This window comes from Triticum aestivum, chromosome 6B (assembly GCF_018294505.1).
Source record: "Triticum aestivum cultivar Chinese Spring chromosome 6B, IWGSC CS RefSeq v2.1, whole genome shotgun sequence".
Lineage (NCBI taxonomy): Eukaryota > Viridiplantae > Streptophyta > Magnoliopsida > Poales > Poaceae > Triticum > Triticum aestivum.
This window is the reverse complement of record NC_057810.1, coordinates 15906709-15927357: the sequence shown is the minus strand read 5'-3', so window position 1 is coordinate 15927357 and position 20649 is coordinate 15906709. Positions and strand designations below refer to the sequence as shown.

The window sequence follows — 20649 nt, the reverse complement described above, 5'->3', positions numbered from 1 at the left end:
GTGGTGGAACTCCCAGACTGTTTGCATGGCAGCGTAGTTTGAGTCATCATTACGTCCCCAGGATATTAACAATATACAGGGCAAAGAAGGATAACGACGTGCCACTATAAATTTCAAATTCACATGTAAGATCAAGGGGAAAAGGTTAACCATGTGGGACTAATAACAATAAAAAACTCAGTCAATCTGTGATGTCCGAACAAAAAATCAGTCAATAGCACCTAATACCTTCGCTGTAATCATGTAGGGCACCATGAATCTGGACTTGAAGTCATGATGAATAGAATGTTAAGTGGTAATGGACTGATTTTAGTTGAGGACATAATGCTTCCCATATAATGTAAAAGAGAAATGGAATCCAGGAACTAACTTACTGCTACAACTTAAACGAGTGCACGTGCCCTACTTGCCATAGCTTTACTCCAAAGTTTACTCCAAAGTCATGATGATCAGTACAATGGTTGCTGCCAACTGTAACAGCATGGTTAAAGGAGTGCAATGGTTGCCAACTTGCCATAGCTTTACTCCAAAGTTTACTCAAGTTATGAAGGGCTGAATATCTAGCATATGACCATCAGTACAGCAGAAAAGTAAGGCAAAAGATGCCAAGGATAACTTATTAGGACAAATCCAGGACTGACAAAACTAATTAAAAGTTGCAGCTTAGCTGAGGCCAAATGTGCAACTCCCTTGAAGTAGTAGCCATCCATATGTATGAAACACATATAGTGGATCAAAAAAATGCAGAAAGTTTACTACTAGCTTGTTGGAAGAAGTACTGAAAAATCTCTAGAAAAGGTTGACAGTCAGAAAGTTTACTACAGTTTCTCCAATGATTATTACACTTCAGACGTACTAAAAAAAGAAAAGGTTGGAAGAAGTAACCTAAAGAGAAGTTCAGCCCTCGATTAGCACTACAGCATCTAGGCAAAATCTGTAGAAAAGGTTTCAACCAGTGTCCTGTTCCAGAAAAGAGTGGTAGTTTTCAGGGAGTAACTCCTTATATTCTTGGCCTTTCCCCCTGAAGCAAGTGCAGTCAACAAGCTAGCTGTGGAAGCTTCAAGGGTGAACATCCTCTCATCAATTTTAGACAGATAAGTCCCAGCCCTGGGCACCTCCCCTTTCCGAAGTAAGCTTCTAACTATAGCATTTAGCATACGGAATCGGCAACACATCCATTCTTCTCCATAGAAAGGAATAGATCATCAGACTCTTGTAGAGAACCTTCTTCAATAAGTTTTTGTATCATTAAGCTATATGTAATAACATTGGGCACTAATCCGTTGGCCCAGATACCGTCAAACAAATCTTTGGCTTCTGCCTTCCTGCCACATTTAAGCAATGCACCAATCATAATATTAAAAGTGATAACACAAGGCTTAACCTTCCCGGCCAACATTTCCCTGGAAACAACCAATGCATCATCTATCCTTCCATTCTTAGAGTAACCATCAATCAGTATGCTATATGTAATAACATTTGGTTTCAAGCCAATTGAGACCATATTGTCAAGTAACTTCCTCACTTCATCCATCTTACCAATGAACAAGTATCCACCTATCAGTGTGTTATAAGTACACACATCAGGCTTCACACCCATGTGTACCATCAGGTCGAAGAGATCTTGGGCTTCCATAACCCTTTCATTTTTGCAAAGGCCGTCCATAATTGTGTTGAAGAACACTGTGTTGGGACAGATGCCGCGATCCAACATCTCAGAAAATAGTTCATCAACCTTCTCCCATTTGCCACAAGAACAGAAACCCCTAATAAGAGGGTTAAAAACTATGATATCAGGAACTAACCCTTCAGTTATCATTTGATTGAACTGGGACATAGCATCGTCCATTCAGTCAATCCTCGAAAGTAAGTCTATTACTGTTCCGTAGCTCACTGCATCAGGGTTCAATCCTTGCTGCCGCATTTTTGTAAATATATGCATTACTTCATCAACCATTTTTTCTTCAGCATATGCAAATATAAGTATGTTGTATCCATAATGATCTGGTGAAATACCATTATCATCCATCAAATCAATGAGACAATTCATATCATGAAAAGATCTTTCCATAGCATACCCATGAAGCATAATGTTGTAGGTAGTAACAGTCGGTTTTTAGCCCAAACTGATCATGGAATCAAAAATCTTCCTAGCTTCTGTGCATCTTCCATTCTTGCAAAGATAATCCATCTGTATACTATAAGTTATAATATTTGGTTGAACACCATTTCTAGGCATTTCTTTGAAAACCCGATCCACCTCCTCGCACTGTCCTAATGAATAATATCCATGTATTAGACTAGTATATGTGGTAACATCTGGCAGAATTCGTCTATCAAGCATCTGTTGAAGAACCTCCTCAGCCTTGTCCATCGCGTGAAGCTTGCACATGCCAGAGATGATTGAATTACAGGTCACAATATTCGGTGATACCCCCTGACGCAGCATTTCAGAAAATAGCCTGTAAGCTTGGTCCACCTCACCCTCTTTCAACAAGCCATCAATTACAGTGCTATAGGTCACCACATCAGGTCGGCAGCAACCTCCATCCTCAACCATAATTTGAATCAGCTCGAGAGCCTCTTGGCTTCTCTTCTCGTTGCAGAGACCCTTGAAAAGAATGTTATACGAGAAAATGTTCGGAACACAGTTAAACTCGGGCATTATCCGGAGTACAATGTCCATTGCATAACTGGTCTTCTTCTCCGCACAGATGGCCTTGAGTAGGTGGCTGAAATTGACGATAGCTTCTGCTGTAAATCCCAACTTAATGACGTGTCCCATGGCAGCGTGTCCAAGGTCCAGGCGGCCAGCACGGCAGCAGCAGTCAACTAGAATGCCATAGGTGACATTGTGGGGAGGCACCTTGGTTCTTGCGACGCGGTTGAAGAGGGAGACGCCGAGCGCAGGGCAATCAGAGCCAACCACGGTGAGGAGGCAGTTAATGGCGCGGACCGAGGAAGGCCCAGCAACCTGGATCAATTCGTCGAACAGGTTGAGTGCGTCCTCGGTGCCAATGTCTCCGGCGTGGTACCGAGCCTTGATGTTCCGCTCCAAGATGCGTCTGTCGACGGGGACAAAGCGGCGGCTCATAGTTCCACCTGGCCTGAAGAATCCCTCGCCGCCGCCGTTCACCACCTACAGAACCTGGGGTTAAAAGGAAGGAAAGCAGAGGAATAGGGACGAGCTGCAGCTGCTGTAGGAGGTAAAAATGCTCCATGGTCGTCAGGATGCTCACCGTCGAGCTGCAGCTGCCGACTGCCGTAGGAGGTAATGCGATGTACTGCAGGAGATCTCCGCCACAGCGTGTCAGCGTTGAGGGGGGCGAGGACGAGATCTCCGCCGCTGGGCGCCAGCTGCAGCGGCCCTGAGGAGAGGGCCTCCACCGCCGCAGGTCCAGACGCTCACTGGCCTTTGGTTTCCCCTATCCTAACGCGGAGGAGAGGGCCTCAACGCCCGCCGCCACTCCCATATTTCCGCCGCCGCCGCCGCCGCCGGCCTGAGACGACTGTATCTGAAGAAGCGGCTTCGCACACCTGTATCTGTATCGTGAACTAACTGAAAAAAGAAAAAGAAAAAACTTCACACCATATGTCTTTGTTTTATTTTTGGGTAGGAATCGGGAGCACCCACTTACAACTTAATTTTGCCATTTTTTTTCAAATACGCATGAGTGTGTACATATTACACGAACCCAACTCTACCCGTGTACGTTGGCTAATCTAACTCCTCGCCGTAGCCCACAATGATAACGCTCCCACGAAGGAGGCAACATCTCCTTTGATGAGCCCGGCCTGCTTCCACCTCCTTTGATCCTATCGAATACATGGTTTATCGATGGCACTACACCATCAAATACAATCGCATTTCGGTGCTTCCATATTTCGGTGCAGGCCTTGCTTTGGCACCACTCCTGAAGCTTCTCTCAACTTGATGGTATCCAGCCTTGCTTCCCGAGAGCGTGGCAAACAACCGTCCATACCTCGCGCGTGAACACACAATCTAGCAGGAGATGGTTTATCGTCTCCTCTTCCCGGTCGCAGAATAGGCACGCCTCTTGATGACCTAGCCCCCTCCGAGCTAGGTGGTCCGAAGTCCAGCACCTGTTCCGGAGAGCAAGCCAGGCGAAGAATCTACATTATAGGGGGCCCCTGGACTTCCACGAGAACGTCCATGTTGGAGCCACCTCCCAGCTCCAGAACTTTGCCGTGTAAGCTGATCTGGTCGAGAAACATCCTTCCGTCTCCCAGGCCCAAGCAATGGAGTCCTCCCGATCATCATCGTGTAGCACTTCCCTCACAACTGCATTCCAGAGGGCAAAGTACTCCAGTAGCAAGGCTGGCGTGAGAACCGGGCCAATATCTCTCGCCCAGTCATTGTCTGATATTCCTTGTTGCACAAGTGCGCGCGCCACGTACTGTTTGTCTGACTCGCCCGTAGAGGCTCGGTGCAAGCTCTTGTATCCGATGTCCCTGCAACCATCTAGCCTCACAAAATAACGTATTACTTCCATTCCCAGCGTCTGACAGGGCTGCAGCCCTGCACAGCTACAGCGATTCCTTTGGCATCGTAATGTTGAACTCCTCCCATGGCCTAGAGGGGTCAGATCTTTGTAGCCACGGTCATCTTGATTGCATCATGATATTTAGCCATCTGAGGAGGTTCAGGATGCCGAGACCTCCAGCCCACATAGGCGTATAGACCGTCTCCCAAGCCACGAAGCATTCCCCACCATTTACCTCCGCCCTAGCACACCAAAGGAAGCCCCTGCATATCTTGTTCGTTGCAGAGATCGTCTTTTGTGGAATGTCCAGTGCAAGCATGGCGTGAAGTGGGATTGCACACAACACCGATTTAACCTAAAGGAGGCACCCACTATTGGGCATGTTGGCCGCCTTCCATCAGGGCAAAGTGGCAGCGAGTTGATCTACCAGTCCCGAAAGCAGAGCAGCCGATTGTTTGCGGATGTTGAGTGACAAGTCGAGATATTTGCAAGGAAAGGTGCCACTCAGGTAGCCAATTGTAGCCACCACTCTTTCACAAGTATCCAGGGGACAAAAAATTGGGTAGGCCGCGCTTTTGTTGAGATTTACATGCAGCCCCGAAGCTCCACCAAAGATCCGCAAAAGTGATGAGCATGGTTGTAGGTCTTGGTCATATGGTTTTATGAAAATCATGACGCCGTCGGCGAACATTGAGAGGCGGTGCTTCATTCCCCTCCTTGCTAGCAGGGCCATGATTCCACGTGAGGTAGTAGTGGGGCGCCTTGCCTCAAGCCCTTGCGATTGTATATTGGTCATCCCAGAGCATCGTTGACTATAATCCTCGTGGAAGATGTTGATAGCAGTCCACAAATCCATGCAAGCCATCTAGCCCCAAAACCCATGCTTTGCATTACTTCTAGGAGGAAAGGTCAATGCACTGAATCGAACGCCTTTGAGATGTCTAGTTTCAACATTATGGCGGCCTTCTTTAGTGGGTGTAGACGGCGTGCCGTGCATTGCACGAGCATGAAGTTGTCATAGAGTGTTCTACCCTTCACGAAGGTGCATTGATGTATTCCCACAAGCGATGGCAAGTCATGTGCAAGTCTGTTTGACAATGTCTTGTCGAAGATTTTTATCGTACCGTGGACAAGGCTTACTTGCCTGAAATCACGGATGTCCACCGCTCCATCCTGCTTAGGAAGGAGCAATACAATAGCTTTGTTCATACTCGGCAATCCTCTCATGTCCCCACGGTAGAAAGCATCCATCGCATTCGATGTCCCCTTTTATTATATGCCAGCAGGTAGCGTAGAAGTGCCCAGTGAATCCATCCGACCCAGGTGCCTTATCCGGCAGCATGGCCTTGATAACCTTTTCTACTTCCTCCTCAATAAACGGTTCTTCAAGATGAGCTAGGTTGAGCGTTGGGAGCTGAAGTAAGCTCAAGTCAAGAGAGTGGGTCCTTGGTTGCATCTCTCCAAGAGCGTGGGTGTAGTACGAGTCTGCCACCTGAATGATCTCCTCGCAACTTGTGGCTATGACATCGCCGTTCCGAATGGTAGTGTTCTAGTTCCTCCTTTGCTGATGGCGTGCGTGCTGGTGGAAGAACCCAGTACTAGCGTCTCCCTCACGTAGGTAAAGTATCCGCGGTCGCTGTCTTGCTACTGTTCTTTCCAAGGAGCTAAGACCCAAGAGCTTCCTTTTTAGGATCCTGCGGAGCTCATGTTCTTGTGGTGTAAGCGCTCCCATGTCCATTTCTTTTTTCAAGTGAAATATTACTTCCATGGCAATTGATATTTGGAGGTTGACATTGTTGATCTGTCGATCGCTCCACTGTTTGAGCCTTTTGGCTGTCACTCGCAACTTTGAGTCAAGCACCATGAAGGGGTTACCTTCATGTGGTACGGAAGCCCATGCTTCAGCCACCGTGTCCAAGAAGTTCTCCAGTTTAGTCCAGAAAGACTCAAACTTGAAACGCCGCCCCATACATAGGTCCACATTCACATCCATCTGCAACGGGCAATGGTCCAAAACAGAAGAACCTAATGTTGTTAACTGACACGTCGGATATAGATCCTCCCAACATGTGGTACTGAAGATGTGATCAATTTTCTCAAGTGTCGCCTCTGCCTGCTCATTTGACCACGTGTATCTTGGACCATTGAGATATAGATCTTTGAGCTCAAGTGCATTTAACTTTGCCCTGAACTACGCCATCATCCTCCTGTTTATTAGATTGTTGCTCTTGTCTTCTAGGTTAACCAATAGGTTGAAAGCTCCCATGACCACTCGAGGTCCCGCATGGAGTTCCCTAATGTCCACAAGTTCATGTAGGAACTCCACTTTTGGTGGTCTAGTTGAGGTCCATAGACTCCCTAGATCCACCACTCTCTTCCTTCCCCCGGTTTCACCAAGGCTGTCAAGCCGTCAAGGTATTGTCTGTATAGTGAGGTCGTAACAGAGAGACCAGTGTGGCATCCCAAGCTAGCAGAATTCCACCTTGTGTTCCTACCGCCGGCAAGAAATAAAAAGACTCATATTTATTGCCAAGGCAGTGTAACACCACATCTGCCGTTACATCGTTCATTTTAGTTTCTTGGAAGCATAATATGCTAGGTTTGGCCGCATGCACCACCTGAAATATGGACTCCGACGCGCCGGAGAATTGAGTCCACGCACTTAAATTGATGAGTCCAACCACTTGATTTTGCAGCATTAATATAGTGGTTTCATATTTTTTTTGCGGGTAAACAACATAATCCACTAAGATCGATCATGGCCAGCTTATATCACACCAGCTAGAAGAGAGGAATGTTTCTCAAAAAAAAAGGCAGAAGAGATGAATATAATAAATTAGTACACCATGCAAATTATATGTAGATTGTAAACACAATAAAAAAAATACTAATTTTATGAGGTCTCAGGTTTACTATTCTTATTCTAGTTATAATGTCGCTTGATGCTGCCACAACAGTAACATTGAGGGTATCACAGTGAATGTCAAGGTCCTGTCTTACACCGCCGACTGAGATGTTGGGTGTGGCCCATATGTTCCGAGCGTACCGCCAAGACAGAAACAATAGTATTCTCTATAATTTAGAAATTCGGGGGCTTGAGAAGAAAAAAAGCGCATCACAGAGTCCAGATGAATCATGAGCTCTCATGATTCCCTAGGGTAATACATTGATCCCATATCGTTTTAGGACGGCGTGTAGGAAAATCTAACAATGGGCAACGAAAGTCATCGTGGAAGTGCTTGATGAAGACCACCATCCAGACCGTATCTAGGTTGGGCTGGTCATGGCCTACGATCTCCTTGTGTAGGGGACCAAATTTCGTGGATTTGGGATTACAGATGACTCGAGGTTATGAACCATCTTTCCATTCAAGGTGGATTCTAGCCACGGGAGAATCAATGTGTCATGAGCCTCCAGGGAGACATCTTCAAGGTTAGTAAACGCCTAGAATCTTGGTGGTTCTTGCCGGTATCTAATGAGGAAGGAATCTGCAAAATGTGTGTAGGAAGTCGAAGGTAAAACCTTGACGAACAATATGTTTTACTACCCTAAGTTTCCCATTTTACAATTTGGGGAATTTAGCAGGTAGCTTGCAGTCACCCGTTATGAGGTCTACCTGGGGTACCATAAAACACGCCCCCCTCACCACAGATGTGGATGTCTACACGGCAAACGGGGCATGCTATGGAAGGGAAGGCGCACGCGTGAGAGTGATCCCACTGGTGTCGCGGTTAGAAGTCCTCCCATGTGTGTGGTCTAGGAAAACAGATGGCATCTCGGTCATGGCAGGCATTCCGTCAAATAATAGCTGACGAGCACCACACACTACTAGGAAAAATCCTAACAGTAGCATAGGGTTTTGGCATAGCAACAGCGCCAGTGGGAGCGCTACTGCTATGACGCTACAACTAACTTTTAGCAGTAGCGCTGTTCTGACAAGCGCTAGTGCTACCTAAGTTTAGCAATAGCGCGTTACGGAGAACCTCACTACTGCTAAAAGCTATAGCGCTCCTGCTGACCACATGCTATTGCTAATGAAGTGTTGCTGCTACACACAAACCCCACACTAGTGTTACCATTTTCTGTATTATTTTTAAATAGGTTTTATACAATAGCCTCTGTCATATTATACACATAATAGTCTCATCATATCATACACATGCAAATAGTCTCATCAAATCATGTCATCATCATCCAACACAAATGATGTCTCTCATCATCATCGATCTCGAAATAACGATACAAGTTATGATATGTCTCTAATACATGCAACTACATCATCATCCCATACACATGTTTCATCATCCATCTAAACAGTGATATAGACGAGAAGAGCTATCACTATGAGTAAGAGAGGAGTTATGCAGTACATGAGGCGTTGGTTTTGATTCCTCTCTCGTGCTAGCGTGAACCTCAAGTAACTAGGGTCCACTTCTTGTCTGCTATCGAACCCTTTGTGGCTGTCGCCCGAGAACCGTGACACTTAGGCCTGACACTCTGGCCACAAGTCATACACTCCCGGAACCCTCCCTATGTACACGACATGGCACTTCTTCGCCATCAAGGACTTATATACCTGTTAGAGATGCATCTTCATCAAGAGAATTCAACAATAATATGCAACATAATATACTTGAGCAACACGAAAAGGAAGAGTTAGCTAATAGATGCAACATATAGTAAACATAATTAATCAATGCAGATCCATCGTACCCAAACTAATTAACTAGATGTACGCAAGTCATCGTACCCAAACTAACAAACTAGCGTTACTCAAGTTCAGCAGGACTGTTGACATCACAAAGTTTCATCGCTACAGTACAAGTTCAACCGACACATCATAATCGGCATCGTCAATCGCTGGAAGTTCCATCCATGTAGATCCGGGAGGATGCACCCTAGGTATGTGAACGGTGTCAGGTCCAAACATTATAGGTCTATGTGAGTTCGGACGTCAGCTCGCGATATAGGGCTGTGGTGAAACATCCCCTTCTTTTTGACGACTTCTTTCATGATGATCGTTACAATGTCCTTCTGTATGTGAAAGAAGTCATCTCTGAGTTTATAATCCAGTGCGTGTTCTAAGGATGCTGTCCATTTGCGTATATGTTGATCGTTTCTGGTTGTCACGTCGTCTACCACTCTGTCAAATATAGCATGTGTCATTAACACGGGAATTACTATATTGTACTTTAAGCTCAATAATGATGGCTGCCGAGATACTTCATATATAGAAACAGCTGGTAGGTATGCACGTAGATGTGTGCATGTCCTCGTCCATTTGAAGATTGCCCATTATGTGTACAACCACCACTGTCACACGTTATATATAAGTCTAAGCTTGTTTTTTTTCGAAAAGGGGAGATTCCCCTGCCTCTGCATCAGAACGATGTATACGGACATCTTTATAAATAAGCAAATAGATTCAACAAGATCTTACAGTCTGAAACAAAGTAACGGCAAGCTCACAAAGAGCCACAACGCCAAAAATACAAAAGCCAAGAGGCCACAACCGGCTGGCATAACAAGGATAGGAAAACTAATCGCCTATCCTTTGACATGACCGTCATCCAAACCGGTTGAAGATATCCCGTGCTACCATCTCTCACCGGATAGATCCAGTAACCAAACGCTCTCTGGCCTACGTCGGAGTGAGTAACGACCACATACGGGTCAGCGCAATGGCTCGGAATATAACATGCAAAATATGAATATTTGTTGTTCTGTTAAAAGCCAAATCATTTCTACAGTTTCAAATTGCCCACAACAAAGCACATACTCCTACGCGGTAAATCTAAGCTTGTGAGGCATCATGAATTTAAATATTCCAGTAATTAAATGCTCCTGGCTGTGAGCAAGCAACACATTGTGCATCCTCACACTTATCGTTTTCGATAGACCAATAGCTAGTTGGTACGTCGTAGCGGTTGTGTGCGTCAAATTTGGAGCGATCTTTCTTCACATGTATTGCTTGAATGAGATGTAGCAAAAATTTATGTCGAGCAGTGCCGACAAACTATTTAGCACCATCACGTACTTCTCTAGAACACATCCATGGGATCCTCGCGGCTGTACAAAGAGCTGAAGAGGACTTCAGAACAAGTTAGAATAGGCCATCTTCACCGTGTAAAGCTTGTTTTGTGTAATCCCGAGACTAATTAATTTGGCTTTGGTGTCAACCTAATTTTTATCCATTTTTTATGAACACGAAATCATTATTTTTCCATATTCTAGGACTCTAGGTAGCTTTTTTGGGTCAAATAGAAGAAAAGTTCTGCATTATTGTCGAAACATTTTAAGGGAGTCTGTTATTTTGCTCGGAGCTTTTTTTTTGGTTATCCTACAATTCTCGGAATTATACTTCCCTGTTGGTTCATTTCTGATTTATGGTATTGTTCCCAATGACAGATCAATTCCACCCCTTCCGGAAAACCAATATCACCGAGAGGCAATAGTGGTCAACTTAAGTAAAAACTTAGACATGCGTAGGAGTTTGTGACAACCATTTACTATGTCACTTGTCGTGTTAATCTACTCGTACTAGTGCCACAGTTTTCACAAGTAAACATAGAAATCTAGTGTGATTGTGGCCAAAGAAAGCTATCAAGTCACACAAGCTGGAAGGGAGGAGCATAATTGAGTTGCACAACAAACGATAGTGATCTCATGGGGATCGATTGCCTACCGCAATCTCTTTTGTGCACGGCTAGCAGGAAAGCATTTGACAGAACTGGAAAGTTGAAGGATGAGCATTGTTAGGCAACTGAGCGCCTCTCCTCTCTGAGCGCCTCTCCTCTCTCCTTTGTGCCGGCGGCCACTCCGGCGCCGGCGGCCACCCCCCCCCTCCCCCCCCCCTCTCTCTCCCCGCCGGTTGCCGCTCCGGCGCCGGCGTCCACCTGTCCCATGGCCTCGCGGGTGTCTCTTTCGGCGGCGTCCTCCTCGGCGTTGGAAGCTTCGCTATCTCCACCTAGGCCTGCCCCCGCTCCGCCATTGTTGTCCCGGAGGTGCTGGGCACGACGTTTGGCCCCATCGTCCAAGGCGGAGCTGGGGGTACTGGGGGCGCTGGAGGTGGGGCTGCGCCGGTTTTGGAGCCGGCATGGCAGACGAAGACTGGCCGTCGCCCCCGTAGCCTGGGCTCTCCCCCGCCTCGGCCCGCGTCCAGGCGGCGGATCTCGCCCCCGCTGCCCACCTCGAGGCCGCCGAGGACTCGCATCCCGGCCTCCCTGCACGGCTGCTGTTACAACTGTGGTGATGATGGGCATATCTCTCGCTTCTGTATGAACGAGACGCTGTGCGTTCGCTGTGGTGGAACCGAGCACATCGCCCGGGAGTGTGTGGCACGACGGAGTCCTCCGCCGGTGGTGCCGGTGGGGCGCTCTTCTTCGCCGGGGACCGGCACCCGGCTTGCTCCCCCGCATGTGGATTGGAGACCTGCTCCCGCTCCGGAGGTGCTTCCGCCGCCCCCGCCGGGGCCGCCGCCGCCGGGTGCACGCAGGGCGGACAGGCCGTGGAGCCAGGTGGTTCGGGAGGGCTCGGTGGAGAGTGCGGTGGGTCCGAGATTCTCGGTGCCCTTCGAGCCGGTCGGTGAGGTCCGAGCGGCAGTGCCGGAGCGCCGCCCGGTCATGGATGCTGTGGAGTGCTGTTACATGGGGGAGGCAAAGGATCTTTGGTTGATGGAGGAGGAGTTGTCCAAGGCGGTAGTGGTGACTGTCACGGGTACTAGGCCGGCTGTGCACCTCGCGGCAGCGGCGGTCGCGCTGCACGAGGAGTTCCAGCTTGGTCCGGCGGACATGTCGATTCGTGCGTTCTTCCGGAGGATTTTCTGGTGTTATGCAGGGAGCAGAGTGTTCGTGACAGGATGGTGCGGCAAGGAGGTCTTTCGCCGTCGTCGTCGGCAGGGTTCATCTTGTCTCTGCGTCCATGGTTGAGACAGGCGCATGCCACCGGAGCTGCGCTGTCGTATCTGGCGCCGATCATGCTGGTGGGTGTGCCGGCGCATGCGTGGTCGAGGCGGACGGCATCTTCAGTGCTCCAGGGCCTGGGGCTGGTGGTTGGTGTGATGGATAGCACGGCAAGGCGGCATGACATGTCAAGCTTCAAGGTGTGGTTGCGGACTGATCGGCCGGAGTGCATTCCGGAGCAGCGTCGGCTGTACATCGAGGAGCCGCGTCGGAGGAGAGGCAGGATCTGGCCGCGTGCGGCGAGGGCATCCATGATGTGGTACAACATTCGGATCGTCAGGTTGGCTGAGCCTGTGGTGGATGAGGATGATGACCCCGAGTTGTCGCCACCGCCGAGCCCGCCGGCGCCTCCGGATGGGGGTATGGCGGATGGCAGAGGGCATCCGGGGCATGGTGGAGATGCTGGTGGACCGGCTGGGTCGTCGCCGTCGGCGGCAAGCTCCTCGGCGCCATCCCTGGCGGGTCAGCGTGGCATTCAAAATAAAGCTGAGCTGCGTCACCAAAGGGAGCATGACATGCGGATAAGGCAGGGGGATGGGGCCGCGAAATCTGTTGCTGCCGAGCAGTGCTTGTCGGTCGGGGCTGTTGTGCCAACGGTAGGGAGCCAAGTGCCCGGTGTGGTACTGGACAGCCTGGTGGAGGCTTCTGGAGCGGTCCAACCGGTGTCGTCTTGTGCATCGGGTTTGGGTGTGGATAGGCAGGTGGTTGGTTGCTTCGACGTGGGTTCGCCGCCATCAGTTATGCTCCCCCGTTGGCGGACGGGGGGCCCGCAGTCGCAGTTGGGTTCGGTGCGGAGTGTCTCCGTGGTAGGAGAACGCAATGATTGGAATGTGGTGGTTGGCACGGTGGAACTGCCGATTGGGTCGTGGCTGGGGCTTGACTCGTTGTCGGGCCAAGTGGAGTGCAGCATTGGGGATGCGGGACCCAATGACTGCCAGCCGTGGCATACTAGGTCTGTTCGCATGCAGTCCGGCTCCAATGAGTGCCAACCGAGGCAGGATGGGACTGTTGCCATGCAGACGATGGGAGAGCGACAGATGGAAGTTGTGGATTGCCAGCAGGATTTGGAGGTGACGGATCTCATGCAAGCTTTGGGTGACCGTCAATTAATAATGGAGGATTGCGCTGTGCCGGTGGTTAGTTTCTCTGGGGAGGAGACGGAGCTAGTGGAACAAGCTGAGAGGCCCGTTGGCCAGGTGCATGCATGGGATTTTTTCCAGGTTTGTTTATCGGAAGACGACGAGCTGCATGCAGGCGACGTGCCGCCATGCACGCCAGAGGCGGTTGAGCAGGAGGGAGTTGGGCATGAGGATGTAGTGCGGCTGTGTGAGAGCATGTGCAAGTCGTTGGCACCCATCTTGGCGAGGCCAGAGGCACGTACGCAGGATGTGCGTGCTCGGCGGCCCCGGAAGAAAAGGCAGCTGGATATCACCCCGAGGAGGAGTGCTAGGGTTGCAAGGCATGGGGCAAGTAAACCTCAGCAGGTGCTCATTCGAAGGCTCTGCTTGGCACATGAGGGGGAAGTCATTTCAGATGAAGCTCTCAGCATGTACATGGAGTTGTTCTCTCGCCCGCTGTCGGATGTGCACATTGCGGCCGTGCTGGCCCTGTTTGGGTGGGAGTCGCCGGCGGCACCTGGTCTGGAGGCGGCTCCCGTGGAGGCCATGGTGGCTTAGGTAGGGAGCGCGGGTGGATCAGGTAGGACGTTGTGATGTGTGCGCTACCCATGAAAGTTATCATGTGGAACGTGCGAGGGTTGAATGCCCCCACGCGTAGAAATGCAGTGCACCAAGTTGTGGTTGCGGCGAGTCCGGGAATTGTTTGCCTCCAGGAAACAAAGTTGCAGGAGATATCCCTATCGATTGTACAACAATGACTTGGGAATAAATTTGGAAACTTTTTTTATGTTCCGGCGATGGGAACGCGTGGTGGAATTTTATTGGCTTGGGATGAGACCGTGACAAGGTTATCCAATCCACACTTCCAGAGTAACTCGCTCACGGCATTGGTAAAATCACCGGGTGCTGCGGAGTGGTGGATGACATGTGTGTATGGCCCTCAAGAGGATGGGGCAAAGGTGGAGTTCTTACAAGAGCTTGCGGACATCAGGGAGTTGCACGCAGGGCCGTGGCTGATCGCGGGAGACTTCAACTTAATAGCAAAGCAGGAAGACAAGAGCAATGACCGTATTAACAGAAGGATGTTGGCAAGGTTTCGGTCGAGGATGAATAGGCTTGAGATGAAGGAGCTGTATCTCAATGGGCGCCGGTACACGTGGCCTAATGAGAGGCAGAATGCAACCCTCGAGAAGATCGATCATGTCTTTGTTTCCAATGAGTGGGATGCTGCGTTCCCGGCATGTTTCCTTTCTGCCCTTGGGACGGCGATCTCGGACCATTGCCCTCTTATGTTGGATATGAATGTGGAGATTGGTATGCATAAGCGCTTCAAGTTTGAAGCATTCTGGGTCAGAGCGCCGGGTTTTTTGGAGACGGTGCAGAAGGCATGGGACTCAACGCCGGCAGCTACCAATGACTATGTCACGCTGCACAATAAATTGAGAGCCATGGCAAAGGCCCTGCAAAGTTGGAGTGATCGGTGGATTGGCAATGTCAAGCTGCATGTTGCCATTGCCATGGAGGTGATCTTAAGGCTGGATGTGGCAATGGATTCGAGGAATCTTTCGGACGAGGAAAGGGAGCTGAGGAAGACGTTGAAGCAAAAACTCCTGGGGCTATGTTCGTTGGAAAGGTCAATTGCAAGGCAGCGGTCGAGATTGTTACAGCTAAAGGAGGGAGATGGGAACACAAGATTGTTTCATCAGCAGGCGAGTCATAGGCAAAGGAAAAAGTGATGCGCTCGGTTAGATACAATGGGAGGTTGTACACGGGGCAGGAGGAGGTCGCATCCGCGGTGGATGCGTACTACGGGCAGGCCTTTGGGTGTTGTAATCAACGGGAGTATACTTTGAAACTTGATGAGATGGGCTTGCCACAGAGAGATCTGTCGCACCTGGAGGAGCCGTTCACGGCAGAAGAAGTGGAAAACGTGGTAAAGGCCATCCCCTTGGATAAGGCACCAGGGCCGGATGGGTTTACAGGCAGGTTCTACGCCGTATGCTGGCACATTACCAAGGTGGATTTCATGAAGGCTATGGACTGCATGTACCGAGAGGATATGAGGGGTATGGCAGCAATCAATAAATCTCTGGTGTCTCTTCTGCCGAAGAAGGAAGGAGCGTTGGAGGTGGGTGATTTCAGGCCAATAAATCTAGTGCATGGCGCGATCAAGATTTTTGAGAAGGTACTCTCGACTAGACTTGCGGTGGAGCTTCCCAATATGGTGGGAAATCATCAAAGTGCGTTCGTGAAAGGGAGGTCCTTGCATGATAATTTCATGCTCGTACAATGTATGGCACGGCGGTTGCATGCGTTAAAGAGGCCTGCAGTGTTGCTCAAGTTGGATATATCCAAGGCCTTTGATTCAGTTCAGTGGCCGTTTTTGCTGGAGGTCTTGCAACAGCTTGGATTTGGTGCCAAGTGGAGGGCTTGGATCCGTGGAATATTAGCAACTTCAACTACAAAAGTGATGGTGAATGGAGAACCAGGAGAAACAATCTATAATTGCAAGGGGATGAGGCAGGGAGACTCCCTCTCACTGATGTTGTTCATACTCACCATGGACCACTGCAGAGGTTGTTTGAAGTGGCGGTAGACAGAGGTATTTTGGCACCTTTGGCCACGAGAGGAATGAAACAAAGACTGTCAATATATGCGGATGATGTGGTCTTGTTCATCAAGCCGAGGTTGGTGGACTTGCAAGCTTGTAGGGAAATCTTGGCCCTGTTTGGCAAAGCCTCCGGATTACACATTAACATGATAAAATCGGCAGCTCTGCCGATTAGGTGCACGGAGGAGGAGATTGAGTTGGCCGTGAATGAGCTCGGGTGCCCGGTTGGTTCCTTTCCGATCAAGTATCTTGGTCTGCCGCTTGCATTGAGGAAACAGTCCGCGGCGCAGCTGCAATACCTTGTGGACAGCATGGCGAGCCGCTTGCCTAAATGGAAGGCCGCATTAATGCCAAAGAGTGAAAGACTGACGCTTGTCTTGTCAGTGTTATGTGCAATGCCGATACATGCGATGATGGCTTTGGATTTACCTATAAAAACGATTAAGCCATGAACAAAGTTTGCAGAGGATTCCTTTGGTGCAACAAGGAGAAGGCCAACGGTGGCAATTGTTCCGTTGCCTGGGAAACAGTCTGTGCACCCAAGTAGGCGGGTGGCCTGGGCATCCCCAACTTGTGCTGGATGAATCTGGCGATGCAAGCGTGATGGCCGTGGCTGCAACGTGTTGATGGGAGCAGGCCATGGAGCGAATTCAGTATTCAGGTGCCGGACGAGTCACTACAACTATGCCAAGCTGCTTTGAGAGTCAACACAAGGAGTGGGGAATCCACTCTGTTCTGGGAAGACAGATGGTTGGACGGATTGAGAATGCAAGAGCTGGCCCCGGACATATACAGTAGGATCCCAATGCGGGTTCGGCAGTCTATGATGGTTGGGCAGGTGGTAGCCGATGGGCAGTGGGCGTTGGACATCGGCCCAGATATGGATGCGGCAGCTCTACATCAGTTTCTCCAGATTTGGCAGCGGGTCACGGCATGGGAACAAATGCCCGGTGAGCAGGATGAGTTCTTGTGGTCCTGGGATGTGAGTGGGAAGTTCTCGGTGCGCTCAGCGTATGCAGCCAGGTTTTGGGGTCGGGAAGTGGTACCCACAGCAAGGTTAACCTGGAAATGCAGGGCGCCGTCGCAATGCCGCTTCTTTGCATGGTTAGCCCTGAAAAACAGGTGCTGGACTTCTGATAGGCTTGCGAGGAGAGGTTTACCGCACCAATCAGCATGTCCGTTCTGTGATCAAGAACCGGAGACTGTAAACCATGTGCTGCTCACGTGCGTTTTTGCCAGGACAGTGTGGGCAGTGGTGGGAGAGGCCCTGGGTAAAACTGGTTGGGGGCCGAGCAGTGACGATGAGCTTGGGGCCTGGATGTGTGCCAAGAAAGGAAACGGCTACCTAGGCAACAAGGACATACATACCATGTTATTGCTGGTCTTGTGGGAGCTATGGAAACATCGCAATGCAATTGTCTTTGACGGTGCGGCACCCTCAGTGGAGAGGCTCATTGACAAGATCAAAGCTGAAAGCGCGTTGTGCGTAATGGCAGGGCTGTTCAAAGGGAGGTTGGAGGAGTTCCTAAGTGGATTACATAGGTGGAGGATTGGGGAGGGGTAGGATGTGTGGACGTGGGTGGAGTGTGTACGTGTTGTAAGGCCGTGCATGCGTGTAATGTAACTGTGGAGGCAATACTTTGCCTTTCTTCTTTAATATATGATATGCACACTCGTACATATTCGAGAAAAAAAGATAGTGATCTCATGGCGGGTCACTCATGTTGCTAATGTCGCCAGGCGCTTTCGGGGCTGCTGCTATGCCTAGACCATGAAGAGGGTGCTGCAGTTAACAACGGTTTCTTGGAGGCTTAGACCTTGAGGTGATGTAGCGGTGATCTAACGGTTTCATGGTTCCGGCCCAGCTGCCATGGTAGGAGTATGATGATCGTCTCTAACTCCAGTTTCTCGTCAGTGGCTGCATCCTCCACCTCAAGGTTTTTCCATGACACATGCTCCACCTCCAGCTTGTCAATGTCGGTGGTGGTATCCTCAAGCTCCAAATTATCGTGAATGGCAGCATGCCCCACTTCCACGTTGAGGTAATCATCCACGTCTGTTGAGTTCCCACACACTGCAGCATACATGGCCCTCCACCATGCATAGAGAATTAGCAGAAGTTTCAAATTAGTACTAGCAGAACACCAGACATGGTGGCCATCCCGCAGCCTAGTTCCCGGTTGCCTCTCAGACCTAACTAGCTTCTGTGACATGGTGGGAAAAATCAAAAGGCCAGGTCAGTGCTAGGTATGTTCATCATGTGTTCAGTTCAACTCCATTCATGCCATGCATGACGCCTCCCTCCAAAGAGAAGAAAACCTAGTCGCTGTTTGGTCCTAGCTAGCTGCTTACAACTACTACTCGATCATTGCAATTTATCAGCTAGCTATGCATCATCCATGTGAAGAGACAACATAATGCTCGCGAGCTTGAACGGCATGCACAGTAGAGCAATATGTTGCCTAGACCCTACCTTTGGTAGATAGCAACAATAAATCTGTCAGGAAAAAAAATGTAACTGGTCAAGGTGCCGTCATGGTCGTTTGGCTAGTTCCTTTTTTGAAAATTTCTCTTTTCTCCTCAAGCAGGGCATGTGGTCCAAGGCACAAGGAACCATACACTGGTGAAAAAAGGGCCTTTGGTCGCGGTTCGCAACTGCCATTAGTCGCGGTTGCGCAACCGCGACCGAACGGGCGCGACTAAAGGCCCCCCCCCCTTTAGTCGCGGTTGCTTAAGAACCGCGACTAAAGGCCCGTCCACGTGGGCGCCAGGTGGCCGTCGGGGCGGAGGACCTTTAGTCGCGGTTCTTGTGGCTAACCGCGACTAAAGGCCGCCACAGGTTTTTAAAAAAAAAATTGAATTTTTTTTTTCAAATTTCTGAATTATTTTAACCTCTAGTCTCTAATCACCACCCCTCATCACTTCTCAATTTATTCTTTTATCACCCCTCATCATTCCAAATCATCTAACTTCCCAACCGGTCACCCATCCCTCTCACTACTCCAGCCCAAGCACGCTTAACTTCCGGGTTCTATTCTCCCACGCTCCAAGTCTGCACTTGTTGTTTGCCTGACAATAATAAGATGTCAATCCTATTAACCTTCAGGAATTTTGCTTGAGCATGAAGTGACACATTTCACTGTTTGAGTTTGAAACTATTGTTTTAAAAAACAATAATTATTTAGTAACACTAATATTTCTTGAATAATTAGTTTGACCATTGTTTGACCACAGTTTGACCACAGTTGACCACAGTTTGACCAGATTTGACCAAAATTGAAATAATTAAAATAATTATTTAGTAACACTAATATTCTAGAATAATTAGTTTGACCATTGTTTGACCATAGTTTGCCCACTGTTTGAATATTTTTCAATTTTTTCCACTCTAGATCTTACAAGCCCCGTAACTTTTTTTTCTATTAGGTTTTCTATTAGGTTCCCCCTGTTAAATTTGGATGTAACTTTTCGAGTAGATGATTTTTCATATAAAAAACTTTTTCATCCGAGTTAGTATGCAAAAGTTATGCCCATTTTTACAAATTTCAAAGAGATTTTGCAAATAAAGTCAAAATTCACATTTGCAAATTTTCCCAACAACTAGACCACATATCACATGAGAAACTTATTTTCTTTTATTTTTTTGACATTTCCATTATTTTTTTTATTTTTTTTAAAACTGAAAAGGCGATCCGGGGGGGGGGGTTAGAGTTTGAAAATGGGACCTTTAGTACCGGTTCGTGGCACGAACCGCGACTAAAGGTCTCAACCCCATTAGTTCCGGTTCGTGCCACAAATCGGGACTAAAAGGGAGGAGCTTTAGTCGCGGTTGGCCTGGCCAACCGCGACTAAAGGCCTTTGGGCACCTTTAGTCGCGGTTGGCCTGGCCAACCGCGACTAAAGCCCGCGAGCGCCCTGGGCCCAGGCATTTGGTCGCGGTTCATCTACCGAACCGCGACTAAAGACTTCATTAGTCGCGGTTCCTACAGTTTCGCGACTAATGGGGCTGGACGGAAGCCTCTTTTTCTATCAGTGATATAAGCTAGCAGTCCAGGGCATATGTCGCTAGAGCTAGACCACATGGCACGATCTGGTAGCTCGTAGCCCAGTAGTATGCCGAGCACTGTACTCAACATACCACGCGGCCACGCCGTTTCTGAGTTTCTGTTTTCTCCGTCATGTTACTTTATTATGCCAAGTACCTCTATTTTGTTCTTCGCATAGTGTATGCCTAGTCACCTTTGCCTAGTGTAGTACTCAGCATACACTATGCCGAGTACATTTCCACCTTCGGCGAGCTGGCTGGATGCTCTGCATATAATGTTTCTCTCGCGGCGATTTGATATAATTTTTAGAAACAGTTGTTTCTGTTCTTTGCTGAATTGATCCAAATGAAGTGCTAGCGAGTGTACAAAATATTGACGTGTAATTTTCGTAAGAACGAAAAAAAATCA

The 20649-nt window shown here is 48.8% G+C and overlaps 1 protein-coding gene across 1 annotated transcript; it reads right to left on the bottom strand.

The window, feature by feature from the left end:
• Positions 1-668: 668 nt before the first annotated feature.
• Positions 669-3528, bottom strand: LOC123133150 (protein Rf1, mitochondrial). The gene is made up of 2 exons (XM_044552689.1): positions 3240-3528; positions 669-3139 (listed from the first exon to the last, which is right to left on the bottom strand). The coding sequence occupies exon 2, from the start codon at positions 3092-3094 to the stop codon at positions 2117-2119; it is 978 nt and encodes a 325-aa protein (XP_044408624.1). The 5' UTR covers positions 3095-3139; positions 3240-3528; the 3' UTR covers positions 669-2116.
• Positions 3529-20649: the final 17121 nt, after the last annotated feature.